The sequence below is a fragment of the Anabrus simplex genome, chromosome 11 (assembly GCF_040414725.1).
Source record: "Anabrus simplex isolate iqAnaSimp1 chromosome 11, ASM4041472v1, whole genome shotgun sequence".
Taxonomy (NCBI): Eukaryota; Metazoa; Arthropoda; class Insecta; order Orthoptera; family Tettigoniidae; genus Anabrus; species Anabrus simplex.
In genome coordinates, this window is record NC_090275.1 from 38,325,459 (window position 1) to 38,341,876 (window position 16,418).

At 41.8% G+C, this 16,418-nt stretch overlaps 2 protein-coding genes across 2 annotated transcripts in view; one reads left to right on the plus strand and one right to left on the minus strand.

The window, feature by feature from the left end:
* LOC136883527 (uncharacterized) overlaps window positions 1–16,418 on the plus strand; it is a 483,493-nt gene that overhangs the window by 374,624 nt on the left and 92,451 nt on the right. The gene's annotated exons all lie outside the window — the stretch shown is intronic.
* Window positions 1–16,418, minus strand: part of ASPP (Ankyrin-repeat, SH3-domain, and Proline-rich-region containing Protein) — a 165,261-nt gene that overhangs the window by 115,721 nt on the left and 33,122 nt on the right. The window contains exon 2 of the mRNA XM_068229597.1: window positions 6,549–6,822. Within this exon, the coding sequence (XP_068085698.1) occupies window positions 6,549–6,822 (274 nt within the window). The remainder of the gene's footprint in view (window positions 1–6,548; window positions 6,823–16,418) is intronic.

Below are 16,418 nucleotides of genomic sequence, written 5' to 3' on the forward strand. Positions count from 1 at the left end.
ATCTCTTCATTCGTAATTCGATCTATCCATCTCATCTTCAGCATTCTTCTGTAACACCAAAAGCTATATTCTCTTTCTTTCTGAGCCGTGTTTCACTTCCACACAATACCACCATCCAGACGAAAGTCTTTAAAAACATCTTTCTAATTCCCGCATCAGTGTTCGAAGTCAGCGAATTTCTTTTCTTAGGAAAGACCTTTCTTGCTTGTGCTAGTCTGCCTTGTTTGTCCTCATTACTTCTGCCATCGTTATTTATATTATTAATTTTATTTTATTTTATTATTGTAACGTAATACAATGTAATACGTATTTGTGTGCCTGGTTAGATGGAAGAGAAAGCCTAAGGGCCTTAATCTTACCAGGTAAAATAAAACATTACTTACTTACTTACTTGTAGTTTTGTATGACTTGATATCGTCATCATAGGCAAGGGTCCGACTCATTGGCTGAATGGTTCGGTTCAGAGAGTCCCGGGTTCGATTCCCGACTGCGTCGGGGATTTTAGTCGCCTCTGATTAATTATTCTGGCCCGGGGACTGGGTGTTTGTGTTTGTCCCAACACTTTCCTCTTCATATTCAGACAACACACTACACTACCAACCACCACAGAAACACGCAATAGTGATTACATCCCTCCATATAGGGTTGGCGTCAGAAAGGGCATCCGGCCGTAAACAGGGCCAAATCCACATGTGCGATACGGTTCGCACGCGAGACCCCACAGATGTGGGAAAAGCGCCAGAAAAAGAAGAAGAATATCGTCATCAAAGGCAAGGATCCTCTCGATTAATATGTAGTTCTTATCCAGCACTCCTCGTGAGTAACCTTTGTTCATCTTTGCATTGTCTCCTTAAAACGACTATCACCAGCACCAGCATGACAGGGAAGAGTTCACTTTCACCTAACACGCAGTGAAAGATTAGGGGATTTCAAACTACATTTTTAGGAGCACGTGTGGTGTAACATAAATAAGGAAAGCGAGAGATAAAAGTGTAGTTTATTTACTCCTGTGAATTGCTGGGAAGACAGAAATGTTACCTGCTTGTCGTGGGTACCATTAGCGGGAGTTCACCTGCAAGCCGTTTACCCCCGCGGTCACAACACAACATGATAATGGGCGCCCCTTAATGGAGGATTATCACAGCTGGGGATAAGACTGTGCTAAGTGCTAGCTAAGTGTCTGCCCAGAAGGTCAGAGGTTGCGCCGCCACGGACTGGACCAGGCAGACTACCCAAAGGCTTGGAACATTTACTTTCGATATTACTAGAGTCCGGATTTTTAGGCAGTACTAAGTTAGAATGCAAACTTACTGAAGTGAGTAACAAGTATACACTGCACAACGGTTATGCTAAGAAGTTTGGATAATATTAGGGTTACGGTCTATCATAACCCCTAGAATTTATGTTACTCTTGCTACATTATGAAAGAGCGGGTTAGTCAACATTTCCTAATAACCAAATTAGTTTGCATTCTAACCGGAGTCTAGATATTACAGAACTGGAATTCACGTACTTAATGTCGTTTCTCAAAGTACATATTATTTCAAATTCTCTTCAAATGAACGTACAATACTGTTTGTGTTGTTAGACGAGATAAAAGTTGAATTTCGACAGTCGTCAGACTATACAGAGTTTTGTTTTCCTTTTTGTTGCTTCTTTTACGTCGAAGACGACTTAAGAGAGGTCTTATCGAGATGATATCCGACAGTAGAGTTCAAATCACCTATTTCTCGAATGCAAGCTAACAGCTACACGCCACCATAGACTGTAGAACCGCCGACCTCCTGAGCCCAAGTCAGGCTTCTTCAGTTTTGCTGCTGTCTGCGCTCTTGAGTTTGGTAACTGAGGTAGAAGATATTGTGACAAACAAGGCTGAGAGCACAGGGGTGTAGGCGGAAAAGCTACGCCGTGGGGCCAGCAGCGAGCAAACAATACCACCGATGAATTGTTGAGGCTCGCGATTAGAAATCTACTTAGAAGAAGCTGAATCTAATTAACAACGGTGTGGTGCCTAGAATGATCTGGAAGTGGAAATTGCAGGAGTCTCCTGCTGACCTGTATAAAGAGCAGAGACGTCCAACGCAAGTTAGTTTGGAGTCAGTCTTAAGTCAGCCGCGGGTGAGTAACGAGACGGTCCGGAATTGTGACGCGAGTGAGTAGGTAGTGAGTAAGACTGTCATCATCATGGGGAGTGCAGCAGGCGATGTAGTGAGCTGCCCTGTGAACGAGACTGCAATGCGAGAGGCCGTGTTGGAGAGCAGGATTTTGACGAGCCACAGGACTGTGTGCTCGCGAGTACAAACTGTGACGAGCGTAAAACTTAATACTGGACATTACTTCGAAATAGCGAGCATTGTTTCTTGTTACTACCGAATGATTTCTTCTTTAAATTGTATATACTAGACAGTATTCTTTGTGGTTATCTTGAGAGATGTTTGTCACGTACGCTACGACGTCAGCGTGTTTATTTCCTTAATTGCTCACTGAGCTAGTAAACCATCTTAATTATGAATATAATGATGGATCATTTACTTGGGTAAGGGAACCTCCATTACTGTTACATTGAGGTTGTTTTGTTGGTGATTATATCTCGTGAATTCAATGTGTAACTTGCGAAGTTGGCAGCAGTGATGAGCCATTAAGAAAAAAGGCAACAGGTGATGATATTTGTCTTTCTAGTGTAGAGCCTTACGCGTCAGGTACTACATCATCAGTATAAAACATCCGTGGGCGGAGTTCATAAGTTCAGGAATAGGAACAAATGTCTTTTCGAAACGTTTGCGGTGAATCGTGTTCACTTGACGAAAATAATGTAGGAGTGAGAGGAGATTTTCCTGAACAGCGTACATTTCTTAATAACAGACATTTACTTTTTCCCTAGGTCTACCTGTTACTGGAAAGTTTCACTGTACTATACATATACTTGAATGATGTTATTCTTGTATAGCAAACGCACAATATAGAAATACGAGAGCACTACTTGTAATCCCTCACTTAGAAGCCAAGGGCGGTGCATGCGATTTTTGCAGTGTTGCACAACTCCCAATAATATTTACATTTCATTTGTCGTCTTTTCTTCGATTTTTTAAGTTTAATAACCCTAACGTATACACATTCTTAAAAACTGGCGGTAGGCTGTCACAATTGTAACGGCTGCAGAGTTTTGAGGGTTTCGTTGATTTACTTACTAAATTGTTTTCGCTGCTTCAGTTAACTTCCGAATGAGCGCGAGACAACGCAACGCCATCTTGTAACAGAGTATGCGTGTGACGTCACATATTTAGCACAAATTTTGACTTACTTTGAAGCGCTATTTTATGAAAAATACGTTTCATCTTTGCAATTTCCTATTTTCAACTGGTAGCCGCCTCTTTTATCTGTCAATTGAGACATTAAACATAATCCTATGTTAAATACTCTAGGCGATATACTCGTTCTATCCAAACACTCAAAGTGTCTTCAAACTTTTTCTTTCCATGAACCCGTTGTAGAGGAAAGTACGTCCACGTTCATCTGTTAAAATCAACCATCTTCGGTCGTTCGATCTACTAATGCTCCGTAATGAACCAGTAAACTCTGCCGGTTTCGAATTAAACTCAGGGGGTTTGCTTCTCTATGGCAACTCCCAAGCGGACAGCGCGACGCTATGTAGTTTCAGCAGGGACGAGCCTTAAGCCTGTACGTAGCATCAGTTAGCACGCTCCCCAGTATCGGTCCTTGGGTGTTGCACGAGACCAGCAAACCCCCTATCGAGAAACAATTGCAAATGTCCCCTGTAGATTGCACCACTCTGCGGAGATGACTTAATACTTTCTCTCCTCTCGCAACGGTAATTTCTTCTCCACGCCAATAGGGTACTCCATACCAGACCACCCGCAATATAACCAAGTTTCTGCATCAATTCAATTCGAAACAGGAGGGTAATTTTTCAATTCAAGTGAGGTAAGAATAACTGTAGTTGCCATTAGTGAAGAAACGAACTTAATTCCAACAATCTTTCCCATCCTGTTAGAGAGCATATACATTCCTTTCAGTACAGTCAATGCCTAACTTCTCTCTCATTAGCTTTAAGACTGAATTGTCAGGCTCCATGGCTAAAGGGTTAGCGTGCTGGCCTTTGGTCCAGAGGATCCCGGGTTCGATTCCCGGCCGGGTCGGAGATTCTAACATTAAATGGTTAATTCCCATGACTCGGGGACTGGGTGTTTGTGCTGTTCCCAACATCCCTTTCACATGGCAGATGCCGCCCACCCTCATCGGAGGGTCTGCCTTACAAGGGCTGCATCGGCTAGAAATAGCCACACTAAATTATTAAATTATTTGTTAGGCTGAATCAATTCCATCAGTTTCCACCAGGCAGTAAATAAAAATAATGATGTTTCTTCTCTTCTCCTCCGTTCTTCTGCTATCCCGCCATTGAAGTACCTGAACTTGTTCTTCTAGCGCCTTTATCCTCTGATTTAGTATCGCTCTTTCTTTTTTGTCTTCTCTTATCTTCTCCTTTATTTCTGTTAGATCTTTGGTTAAGCTGTCCTTCATATCTTTAATTTGTTGTTACTGCACCTCGAACATTTCTTTGGCCTGGTCAGCCTGAGAAGCTTCGCGCACAACTTCCTTCATTTTCTACATGTCTCCCATGACGATGGGCTTGGGTTCATATCGATGCCTCCAATGACTAATAGCGCAGCCACTATATCTGCCACCATCAACATTTCTGCCAGTTCTATTTTTATTAACTACTATTTTACACTTCGTCTTGATCAACTTGAACCGGCTGTGCCATCGCCCTATCGCACTCCTACACTGTCGGGTCAATGGCTAAAGGGTTAGCGTGCTGGCCTTTAGTCACAGGGGTCCCGGGTTCGATTCCTGGCAGGATCGGGAATTTTAACCATAATTGGTTAATTTCGCTGGTACGGGGACTGGGGGTATGTGTCATCCTCATCACGACACGCAGGTCGCCTACGGACGTCCAATCGAAAGACCTGCATCTGGCGAGCCGAACTTGTCCTCGGGCACCCCCTGCACTAAAACGCATACGCCATTTCATTCTTCACTCCTATACTGCTGCACTGTTACACCCATACTGCTTTCCCTGCACTTCCGGATCGTTACCACACACGTCTGCTCAAGAGCTCAGCTCAGCAAAGACTGAGTAAGTGTAGTTATACTACATAATTAGCCTCTTATTGCCTGGATTTTAATTGCCGGATATATTTCAGTTTAATAGGATTGCACTTCATTCTTGTCATTTCTCTAAGCTTCTCATATAAAAATGATGGTAATTCTTGCTGTTTAAAGGCGTCTAACATCTAGGTCATAGGTCGCTAATTCATATAAATATGACAATGTACAACACCCAGCTTCAGATACCACCAGCCACCAGTGTTGGAAGCCCTTTCCAACATTACATTAAGCAAGACTCTGCCTTCTTGGTTCTCTTTCTTTTATTTTCTCTTAATGGCTAAGTGTTGGCAACATTGAACTCCATTTATCCTTCCTCCTTGGCCAAGAAGCGTCTTGCTGATGTATATATTTTTTCATTTCTGCCACCATTGTAGTATCAACGTTAATATTTCACGCAATTAAACCGTCGTGGTGCGTAACGGAGCAGAAAGAAAGGGAGTGGAAAAGGAGAAGTGCGGGGAGGGGGGGTGGGGGGAGTTCTTTATCTTTGTGCTTTGATATTTATGAGCATTATAGAGCGGACGGGGCATGCGGTGCCCGGGGAAGCCCCTCATGCTAGACAGATCGGAGTGCATTACTCTGGAGGCGTAAGAAAGACGAACTTCTTTGAAGTAATCTCTCCCTTTGCTGTCCCTTGAGCTCAATCTTGACCGGCTAAAGGATAGTCATGGGATATAAAAATAGGAACAGTCCATACTAGTCTCAGGCGTGGTGCTCCTTTGACCATACAAAAACTGAAATAGTAGTTGTGCGCCTGAGATACGTACATACATGCATACAGTAATATATGTATATTTTTAAACTCTCTTCTTTCTCCCGCTAATAATGTAAGTTCCTGCCGAGATGCTTTGTAGGGTGTTACTAAACATACTTTGAACGGAAGCTGTTTAAGTGGTAGTCTCCTGCGGCTGCGGTTTTGAGTGACAGGGGTGGTTCCGGTCCCGATACACCCAGTCGCTATTCGAGAGTACACAGCTCTAAGCGATACGTGATAAACCTTCTGTAATGGTCCAGCGCGTCCCACTTGAATTTTTATGTGGTGCCCTGTGGAATCGTTACCGTAAGCGGGCGGGCATTATCATGGAAGATTAACATCGGGCACGGCCTGTCGAGTTTCATGAACTTTTATGCACATTGTAAATATTTCAGTGTTGGTTTCTACGGTAGGTATAAATGCCCTTGTTTCCATTGCTTCGGAGGATGGAACACTAGATCATATCCCTTACGATGAATGCAGTTAGTTACATAACATTGACATATATTCTGATATCACCTGGTGTTGACAGTACAAATCACATACATTCTTCACAGTTGTCATTAACAATATCAAGACTAATATTTTTGTAAATTGTTGTACTTACTGAGCGAGGCATTGTTAAGCTTGTTCTGGTCGACCTGGCCGCGCAGCGCACGGAGTTTGCGCAGTTTGAGCTCCTGCGCCTCGACGCGGTCCCTGAGTCTGCGCAGACGTTCGTTCTCGGCTGCCACTTGATGGTGTCGTGCTTCTTGTTGCTTGAGAAACCGTAGTCGCTGTTCTTTAGCCACAAGCAGCTGCTGCTGCGAGTCTATCTGCTGCTGTTGGCGGCAAGCCATCTGCTGGAGCTCGCCCAAGGTCAGTTCCACCCCGTCTGGCAGCTAAAACAGACAAATATAGTCTGTTAAGAAAATATCATACAGATCACAATAGATATTCCAACAGCCATGTGAATATCCCTTACGAAAACAAACAGGGCCTCTCAAACGCCCAATATCTCATGCGTGAAAATCGAGGCGCAAGAGCTCCGTGCACTGTGCATCAGCCCCACTCGGCTCGGCTCGGACGAACGCTTCGTCTCTGGGCTACTCGGCTAAGCTCGGCTCGGATATGGAGCGCTACGGAGCAAGTGAGGAAGAGGGAGACAAGGGGAGCGAGCGGGACAGGCGTGGGGAAAGAGAGACACAGCGCTATTACTCCAAATCGAGGAGTGGGGTTCTGCACTCTGGTCAACCAAGCGAAGTCGTCTTTTGCACCGTGCACAGTGCATGCACCCTGAGAGGCCCTGGCCTAATATATAAAATACATCACAAAACCAATCATAAATGATCACAAGAGCTCACAAGTAAACCTTCTCTCCTGTGATACCGATTTGCCGGAAACTCATATATTTTCTAGAAGCTTATGTCACAAGTAGAAAAAAGCATGAAATGTTAGGGGCAGAGGGACAAGCGTTTAAGAGCTGTAGGATTCGGAAAGTAACAGTAAAGTGTTGGAAACATGACAGCAGAAGTTACTAAAATGCTCGTTTCTTGTACTGTATTTAAATGAACTAATAATATGGTAAGGAGGTGGAGATCTCAATATAAAGGAAGAAACAACTCGGTGAAAAGAAACAATATACGTACATTGGGATGTTAAAAATGTGACTTGTTGTTGACTGCAAATGAAATCTATTACGGGTGACAATCAATGTGCGATTCATCAAATAAACAGTGAGGCGGGGAAAAAGAATTCCGAAAGGCCACATTTTACAAAAACACGCCCATCATTTATCAATCATTACGGAAATATGTCCTATGCACACTTAAATGATACGTTGTGGGTGATGTTGGGATGTTGCTGAAAAGTATGTATGTATGTATGTATGTATGTCTTCTTTCTACAGTGCAGATGGATCCTAAAGTCATTGTGGTCGCCTTGTTCTCCTGATTCGGAACAATCAATCGGTCTCCGAACAGCCAGGAATTGGAGATGACAAAACACACAATTATTCTCCTGGAAAATGATATGGAAATTGTGGAAGAGATCCGGACATTAGGATTTGCTGGAGGCGATGGAGAGGACTGGGATGAGGAAATGAACTTCGGAGATGATACATGAAATGGCTTTTAGTGCCGGGAGTGTTCGAGGACAAGTTCGGATCGCCAGATGCAGGTCTTTTTTATTTGACTCCCGTAGGCGACCTGCGCGTCGTGATGAGGATGAAATGATGATGAAGACGACACATACACCCAGCCCCTGTGCCAGCGAAATTAACCAATGAAGGTTAAAATTCCCGACCCTGGCGGGAATCGAACCCGGAACCCCTGTTACGAAAGGCCAGCACGCTAACCATTTAGCCATGGAGCCGGACTTCGGAGATGGTATCGATATGGAACAGCAATGCTCGTCGCAGCAATCGCTTCCCTCTACTTCGAGTTCATCGGCATCCGAGTATGTGCCTTCGCTCAAAAGGCGAAAGCATGATGCTCCAGCAAAGATGACACAAGGGGACTGGACAGCTTACAAGCAGCGCGCTTTAGTGTACTGGGCCACAGATTCTATGACAGGCGAACCTCGGAGAAAGCGTCTGTCGCATGCGTCAGTAATGAACCAGTAGAAGAAAATTAAAAACATTCTGTACAGTTTGGAGAAAAAATGAATACTCCGTCGATCCAAAAAAGCAATCAGGCTGTCCTGCAAAAATTCATAGAAAAGGAAACAGAAGGAACAATTATTCCCGACCGGACGTTGCGACTGTGAGCCATGAAACTTAAGATAGCGATGGATCCGCAAAATACAATCGATTTTAAAGCTTCAGATTCCTGGGTATATCGCTTTAAGAAGCGGAATAACATTGTTGACAGAGCAATAGCCCACAAAGTTGGCAGGATAACGAGGCAAAATTGTCACAGGCGAGCGATGATTTTGTTGCGAAGATTCGCAACCTCATCATTACAAAAAAACTTTCCACCGACACGTCTTTAATAATGATCAGAGTGGATCAGTGGTAGAGTGTCGGCCTCCGGATTCCAAGATAGCGGGTTCAAACCCGACAGAGTTAGTCGTATTTTTGAAGGACGGAAAAAAGTCCATTCGACACTCCCATGCCGTATGATGTCGGTGACACATTTGGTGACACATTTGGTGTTAACCCGACAAAATTCATTAAATCTCAGCCATAGACGCCCAAGAGAGTTTCGGTTTACTCTGTCTGCCATAACATTACTTTTCATTTATCCATAATCTGGTTTGATTGGAGAGATCAATGATACAAATGGGTTAGGTTGCTGAGGGTAGGAATAGAAAAATTGCACTGAGCGATTTCGTAGCAAGAGAAATGGAAGCAGAAGCAAAAGAACTGGGGTAATTTAAGTGGATGATTCATTCACAGGGGGGGGGGGGCTGTAATTTAAATGTTGCCGGGCTGAGTGGCTCAGACGGTTGAGGCGCTGGCCGTCTGACCCCAACTTGGCAGTTTCGATCCTGGCTCAGTCCGGTAGTATTTGAATGTGCTCAAATACGATAGTCTCGTGTCGGTAGATTTACTGGCACGTAAAAGAACTCCTGTGGGACTAAATTCCGGCACCTCGGCGTCTCCGAAAACCGTAAAAGTAGTTAGTGGGACGTAAAGCAAATAGCATTATTATTATTATTATTATTAAAAATAAATGTTGTTGTGGGGCTGTAATGAGTGTGAGTAAAATTTCAGTTACTAAACCATTCCAAACCCTATGATGATACAGCCCTTTCCCGTCTTGGCCTACAAAGCGACCGCTGCTCAGCTCGAAGGCTTGCAGATTACACTGGGGCCGCTATCTCACCGCCAGATAGCTTCTCAATTGTTCCATAACCTTACGTGGAATGGAACCCCGAACCCGGAGACTGCGGGTAAGAACCACGGTTATTAACCCTAGACCATGGTACAGGCTTTAGTAGCTAAACAATTATGCAAGTACATTCTTATCTTTCCTGTACTCTGCTTCGTATCCGAATTACACTCATAGCTAAAAGTTAGACCGACGCGACGGGTGTTGTTCGGTCGGTTTCTCTGTAGATCCATGAAGGTCTGCTATTCTGTCACCCAATACATACTTCAATTACTTGTTTGAAGCCTCTAAAATGATAGAAACGCCCGCTAGTGAATCGTCTAGTATTCCATTCTACTTCATTACTTACACTACCTGAAACGTAGGAGGGGCAATACATTGGAAGGCTCTGGGCTTCACAAAGAGACATCAATATTCCCTATTCATACATAATCTTTGCACCATCATTGACTTTGAAGACGCTACGTAACATATCGAACAACAGATCCAAATCCAATCACAGCAGTTTCCGCATCAATTTACGTCGAACCAATGTTATGAATACATCTTTATTATGCCAGACACACAACGCATGAAAACCTCAAATCACATTTACCTGATACGTTCTCAGCATTCCCAATAAAAATGTGTGTATTTCAAACTAATTAACGTGGAATAATCTAATCTTATAATATGGTTTATACTTATAAATTCTGTAGTATTACATTACTGGATTTCTCGTGTCAAGTAAGTTTACATTGACATAATAATCCTCGGAATCCAGGAAAACAATAAAATTGCGATGAAGGCTGAGCAAACGCTTTAATTAACAATGATCAAAAATGAATTAGTACGACAGATCGATATCTATAGACCACTGTAAAAGATGTGTTACCCATGTGCGAAGTTGAAGGATGATGATGATGATGATGATGATGATGATGCTTAGTGTTTAAAGAGGCCTAATATCTGGGCCATCGGCCTTAAAGTTTAAGGCTTATCTGTATAAGAATCGCAAATCTTGAGTGAAAAGAACCAAAATTAGTGCGCTACCATTTGGGTTTCTTTGTTTGCTTGTCAAGAACATCGACCACTTTTGTCCCAGATTATTACTGATGACGAAAAACAGTACCTGTATATCGACAACAAGAAGGGAGAGGAATGGTTGAACCACATGGTGAAGGTAATGTAGTGTGAAACTGGTATACATTTGCAGGAGATCGGCGTGTGCATCTGGTAGGATAACCAAGGCGTCATTTACTATAAATTACTTGAAGGAATGCAACAATAATGAGATTCACTGCCAAAATCTCAGGCATCTTGAGACCTTACTTCACTCAGAATTAGAGAAAGGCTACACCAAATGCGACCTCAGCATGATAATGCCCGCTCTCATACGGTTATAATACAAACATAGTTATCCGGAAGCTTGACTGGAAGGTTATTTCACATTCACTCTTCCTCCATATCTTTAATATTTTTTCACCCTCTATCCAATAATTTCTGAAATTATCTCTATGGACAACGAGGCTGTTCTTCAGCGTAGGCTTGCGAATTCTTTAAGTTTAAATCGCTTGATTTCTCCCTCCGGCATGTAATCAAAAAATGCGAGAACGGTGCAATCACAATTTAACTGATCAATTTAAAAGAAGGAAAATTTAATATTTGTGTTTTCTCAACATAAAATTAATTGATTTACTTATTTATTTACTGCGCACCACATGGTTTCTAATCCCAATTATAGTGGCAAATGTTTTACACGTGTTTTTTTAAATGTTTCAATCAGTTCAATAACTTAATATCTAAACTATTCTAATCTTATATTTACGTTGAGAAATAAACAATATTACTTATCTAATCATTACAAGAAACAAGTAGATAAAAACATAATTTCGTATCTAAACTAGTCTAATAACCTAATATCTGAACTATTCTAAAATTATATTTACAACGAGAAAGGAACAGTATTTCAAATCTAATCTAATTTAATCTTTACAAGAAAGAGGAAAACAGAACATAAAAATCGTAATTTCATACCTAAATTATTATTTTCTTCTAGTACACATAATTATAATTATTTACATAATTACATTTATGGGATAGGGCTTAATGTAGAATGTTTATAATACATTTTGTGGTTCAAATCAGCATTACAAATGAGAGTTTTCACGGAGATGGTGAATTGTTGTAAAGACAGGTCTAGAGGAAATCCAGAGGAGTGGATCGTGAAGGTACCTGTTATCTGTAACCCGGATACTAAGTGATTTATTCCTTGCTTATTAATGTGGTTTTTACAGGTATGTTATGGTGTAAACTTTCTCCCAACTCTTCAGTTTTTTAGGCAGAACTTTGGACCTTAAAGTGTTCATTACAATGGTGCAAAACTAACATCAAAAGAGTTCGAATCTTCAACTCAGTAAACGATAACTATGACTTAAATCCAATAGCTGTCAATATCAGAGCAATAGCTCAGGAGTGTTCTCACATCTGTACATCTTGAATTAGAGGTCACACTGGGTTTACTGATAATGAAAGACTATTTTTCTGAACTGCATTGTTGTAGACATTGCATAGCCTGTAGAGTGGGGTATATTTGCATAGAAAAAAAACGCTACGAATTTTTGTAACCTTACATTTATTATAAGTCTTCGAAAGAGAAAAACAAATGTAGGCGAAGTGGTTCAAATTATCTTGCCGAAATTATTTCACCCCTATACAGAGTGATTAAAGAAAACAAGGGCCCAAAAATTTGGGTGTATGGGACCAGTTTAGGTATTTTATACTTGAAGGCTTCGGTCGGTATTGGTTGGTTTCGAAGTTTCGGTGTGACGGACATTTGAATGAATCGTTTCAAAGTATTATTGCATTTATGGTTATAGGCTGCCAGGTGGCAGATCCCATTGAGCAAGTGGCTGTACGGTTTGGGTCACGTAGTTAACAGCTTGCATTCGGGAGATAATGGGTTCGAACCCCACTGTCGGCAGCCCTGAAGATGGTTTCCTATTTTCACATCAGGCAAATGCTGGGGCTATACCTTAATTAAGGTCACGGCCGCTTCCTTCTCACTTCTAACCCTCTCCTATCCCATCGTCGCCATAAGTCCTGCCTGTGTCAGTGCGACGTAAAGCAGATTGTAAAAATATTTATGGCAGATTCGCACAAATTAAGTATCGATATCAAATAGGGGTTTTGTTCGATCTAGTATTACGTCACCTGATGCTGGGGGAGACATGACTGCCTGGCGGAATTCCTTCCTGCAGAGATTCTCAAACCATCTCCGCCGGGATCAATCCCACACTCCCACGCGCTTGAGACCGAACACAAGCGTTCAATTAAACGTGCATCACTTCTTAACCACACAATGCCGACCAATGGTTCCTACAGTATATTAAGACAAGCATGAAGTGGCTCCTACATTGATGACAAGTTATCTGTGAAACTGAGCTTTTCATCGCTCTGAGTAAACTGTACGTTTTTTTATAATTTATTTTTTGGCCTTGATCTCGAATGAGCTACGCGGCCAACTCACAATCATATACAGTTACACAATAGCAGACATGCCAAAACTGAAAAGCATCCAAAAATTACCTTTAGAAAAATAACTCGTGATCCACTCATCAAATTAAGGTCTTCTGTCAAAAATAGTCCTTGCAACGTTCTGACAATATTAAATATAGAAAAAACATGTCTTACAAAATTGATTTACAAATATAAAGGACAATCGTATATATTGCGCACTAAAGAGACTTAACAATAATGAACACGTCAGGCATACGACCAAAACATCTGTATGCCATGGAGTGTCTTTCATTGAACCAAAGGGGTCTGTCTGATGGAGAAACTGGAAGTCAGAGAGAGCAGAATTCTCAGAAAGATCTTAGGTGCAGTAAAGGAAGATGAAGAATTCCGTAGACGAGCTCTAGGAACATATAGAGAGGCTTCCTGGTTGTGCTGGGAAAAGGAGAGTAGCCTTCATATGTCCATATAATAAGATTGCTTCCCATTTTTTTCTAGTTGCTTTACCGACACAGATAGGTCTTATGGCAACGATGGGTTAGGAACGGACTAGGAATGGGAAGGAAGCGGCCGTGGCCTTAATTAAAGTACAGCCTCAGCATTTGCCTGGTGTGAAAATGGGAAACCACGGAAAACCATCTTCAGGGCTGCCGACAGTGGGGTTCGAACCCACTATCTCCCGGATGCAAGCTCACGGCTGCGCGCCCCTAACCGCACGACCAACTCGCCCGGTAGATTGCTTCCCAAAAGACTGACTAATCACCTGCTGATCTTCTGGCAGAACAAGACGATTCGTACCACTTAGTTGACAGAAATTGAGAAGGTCATAGAAGAACTGTGAATATCCGATCTTCAAGATAGACGATCTGTGCGGCTTACCCTGAAAGAAGCCCATGGATTTCAGGAAAACCACCAGAAGAAAGGTAACCGAAAGAAAGGAGTTACACTGGCAGAAAATGCGAGAAGACTGGGCAAAGATCAAAAGCCCCCAGCTGAACAAGCGTGGTCCAAAGCAGGCCCATTCGAACCAAGAAGAAGAAGAAGAAGACTGTACAAGTCTAAATTAAACTGTCTTAGAAAAGAAGCAATGGCATTATAAACCTGAAGGTTGTTTGAGGAAGTAAACACTAAATAAACAGTACGTTGTCGGCGACCTTTCTTCCTCCTGAAACTACGCCTCTCCCGGCAGGTAAGCAAAGTTATGTCAACAACTATCAAGACTGCGTTTTGATTGCCTCTACGATAATAAACGTGCGTAAATAAAGATTAACCCGACAGTGGGCGCGCCGTCCCACTCAGTGCGAGCTTCTTAGTTCGGATTAATTTGCAAAAAAATCAGCAGTTAATATGTCCTGCTCGTAAATGCTTACTGCATAATATTGCCGTGCAGATGTCACGATCAGTTTGTACCGCTCTACCCATCATTAATTGATGATTATCCAAAGTGCAAGTGTCTTTGTTGCAGTATTCCCTGCGGTACGCGCCCATTAATGTTATCCAGGGCCCTTTTTTATAAAACTTACAATTTTACAGCTGACAGGAAAAAGACAGGTTTACATTTTGACAATTTTGTGTTTTATACACTTACAAGTTTCCAAAATCGTCATACAAAAGTTTCATTTTGTAGATTTGTACGACAATTTTACGAATGTCTGTTTCATAAGGTAAGGTAAGGGTTATTCTGCCCAAAGGCAGGTCCGAACCTCCGCAGAGGTGTTCCTGAGCCGGAGTTTACGTGCGGTAGGGTGGCCAGTTCCTTTCCGCTCCTCCATTTCCTTACCCCCCACCAACAGCGCGTGGCAACCCATCCAACTCCTGACCACGCCCAATGTCGCTTAACTTCGGAGATCTCACGGGATCCGGTGTTGCAACACGGCTACGGCCGTTGGCTCTGTTTCATAAAGACAAGTTAAATTCCGGCAAATTTGTCAAATTGTAGGCTACATATAGTGTTATGAAACAGATACGGTGCTCCTTCGCAACAAAACAAAAAAAAGCCGTACTTTTCAGTGTCCACATAGTTAAAATGTAAAATTAAAAGCTTTCCAGTCTGACGAACACACAACTGAACACAAATATTTATTTATTTATTTAATATCCAAAACCCAGCGTTATAACTTAAAATCATAACAAAGCGAATTCTTAAAAATTTAATTTAGAAAAACATGTTGTTAAATGAATGTGAGAAAATGAATATAACAACATTGTCTCTTGAGTACACTACAGTGGTTTAGATAATTCGAGGTTACAACCATTCAGGTGGCATTGTAAAAAAATACCTTCTCACTTCAAACACAGGACATTCAAATATCAAATGGTTCACTGTCTAAATTGATCCACAAAAGCATAAGTGGCCATCTGTAACGTTAAGTTTAAAGATTTTAATTTTCCATGACCAGTTAAAAATTGAGTGAAAAAGTTCGACACTAATGCTTCACTAACATTCGATTTTGAACTTCCGTAAAAATATTTCTCGAGTAACAGATCCTTTTAAACTGCATGTCCATAAATTATTCCAGTGGTGTAAAATATATTGCCTGATATGTCTATGAACATAGAATATTGGAGATTTATAGTATGCAATATCCAAAAGAGACGTAGCAGTTGATTTAGCTAATGAATCTGCTCTTTGATTATCAGTAAACCCGGTGTGACCTCTAATCCAAGATGTACAGATGTGAGAACACTCCTGAGCTATTGCTCTGATATTGACAGCTATTGGATTTAAGTCATATTTATCGTTTACTGAGTTGAATGTAGCTTGCGAATCTCTGAAGATTCGAACTCTTTTGATGTTAGTTTTGCATCATTGTAATGCACACTTTAAGGTCCAAAGTTCTGCCTAAAGAACTGAGGAGTTGGGAGAAAGTTTACTCCATAACATACCTGTAAAAACCACATTAATAAACAAGGAATAAATCACTTAGTGTCCGGGTTACAGATAACCATCCTCTCCTCTGGATTTCCTCTAATGTTGGGGGTAAAATAGTACATCCACGGTACCTCCTGTTTGTCGTACGAGGCGAATGAAGAGTGTACACCCTGGGGCACTCAACTTAGGAGGGTAAGATGGTGATCACGAGGCACCTATTGCTTCCACTTACTTGTGGCAGGCTCTTCACTATTACCTTTAACCGAGCAAGTGGTTGTACGGTTTAGGTCAAGTAGCT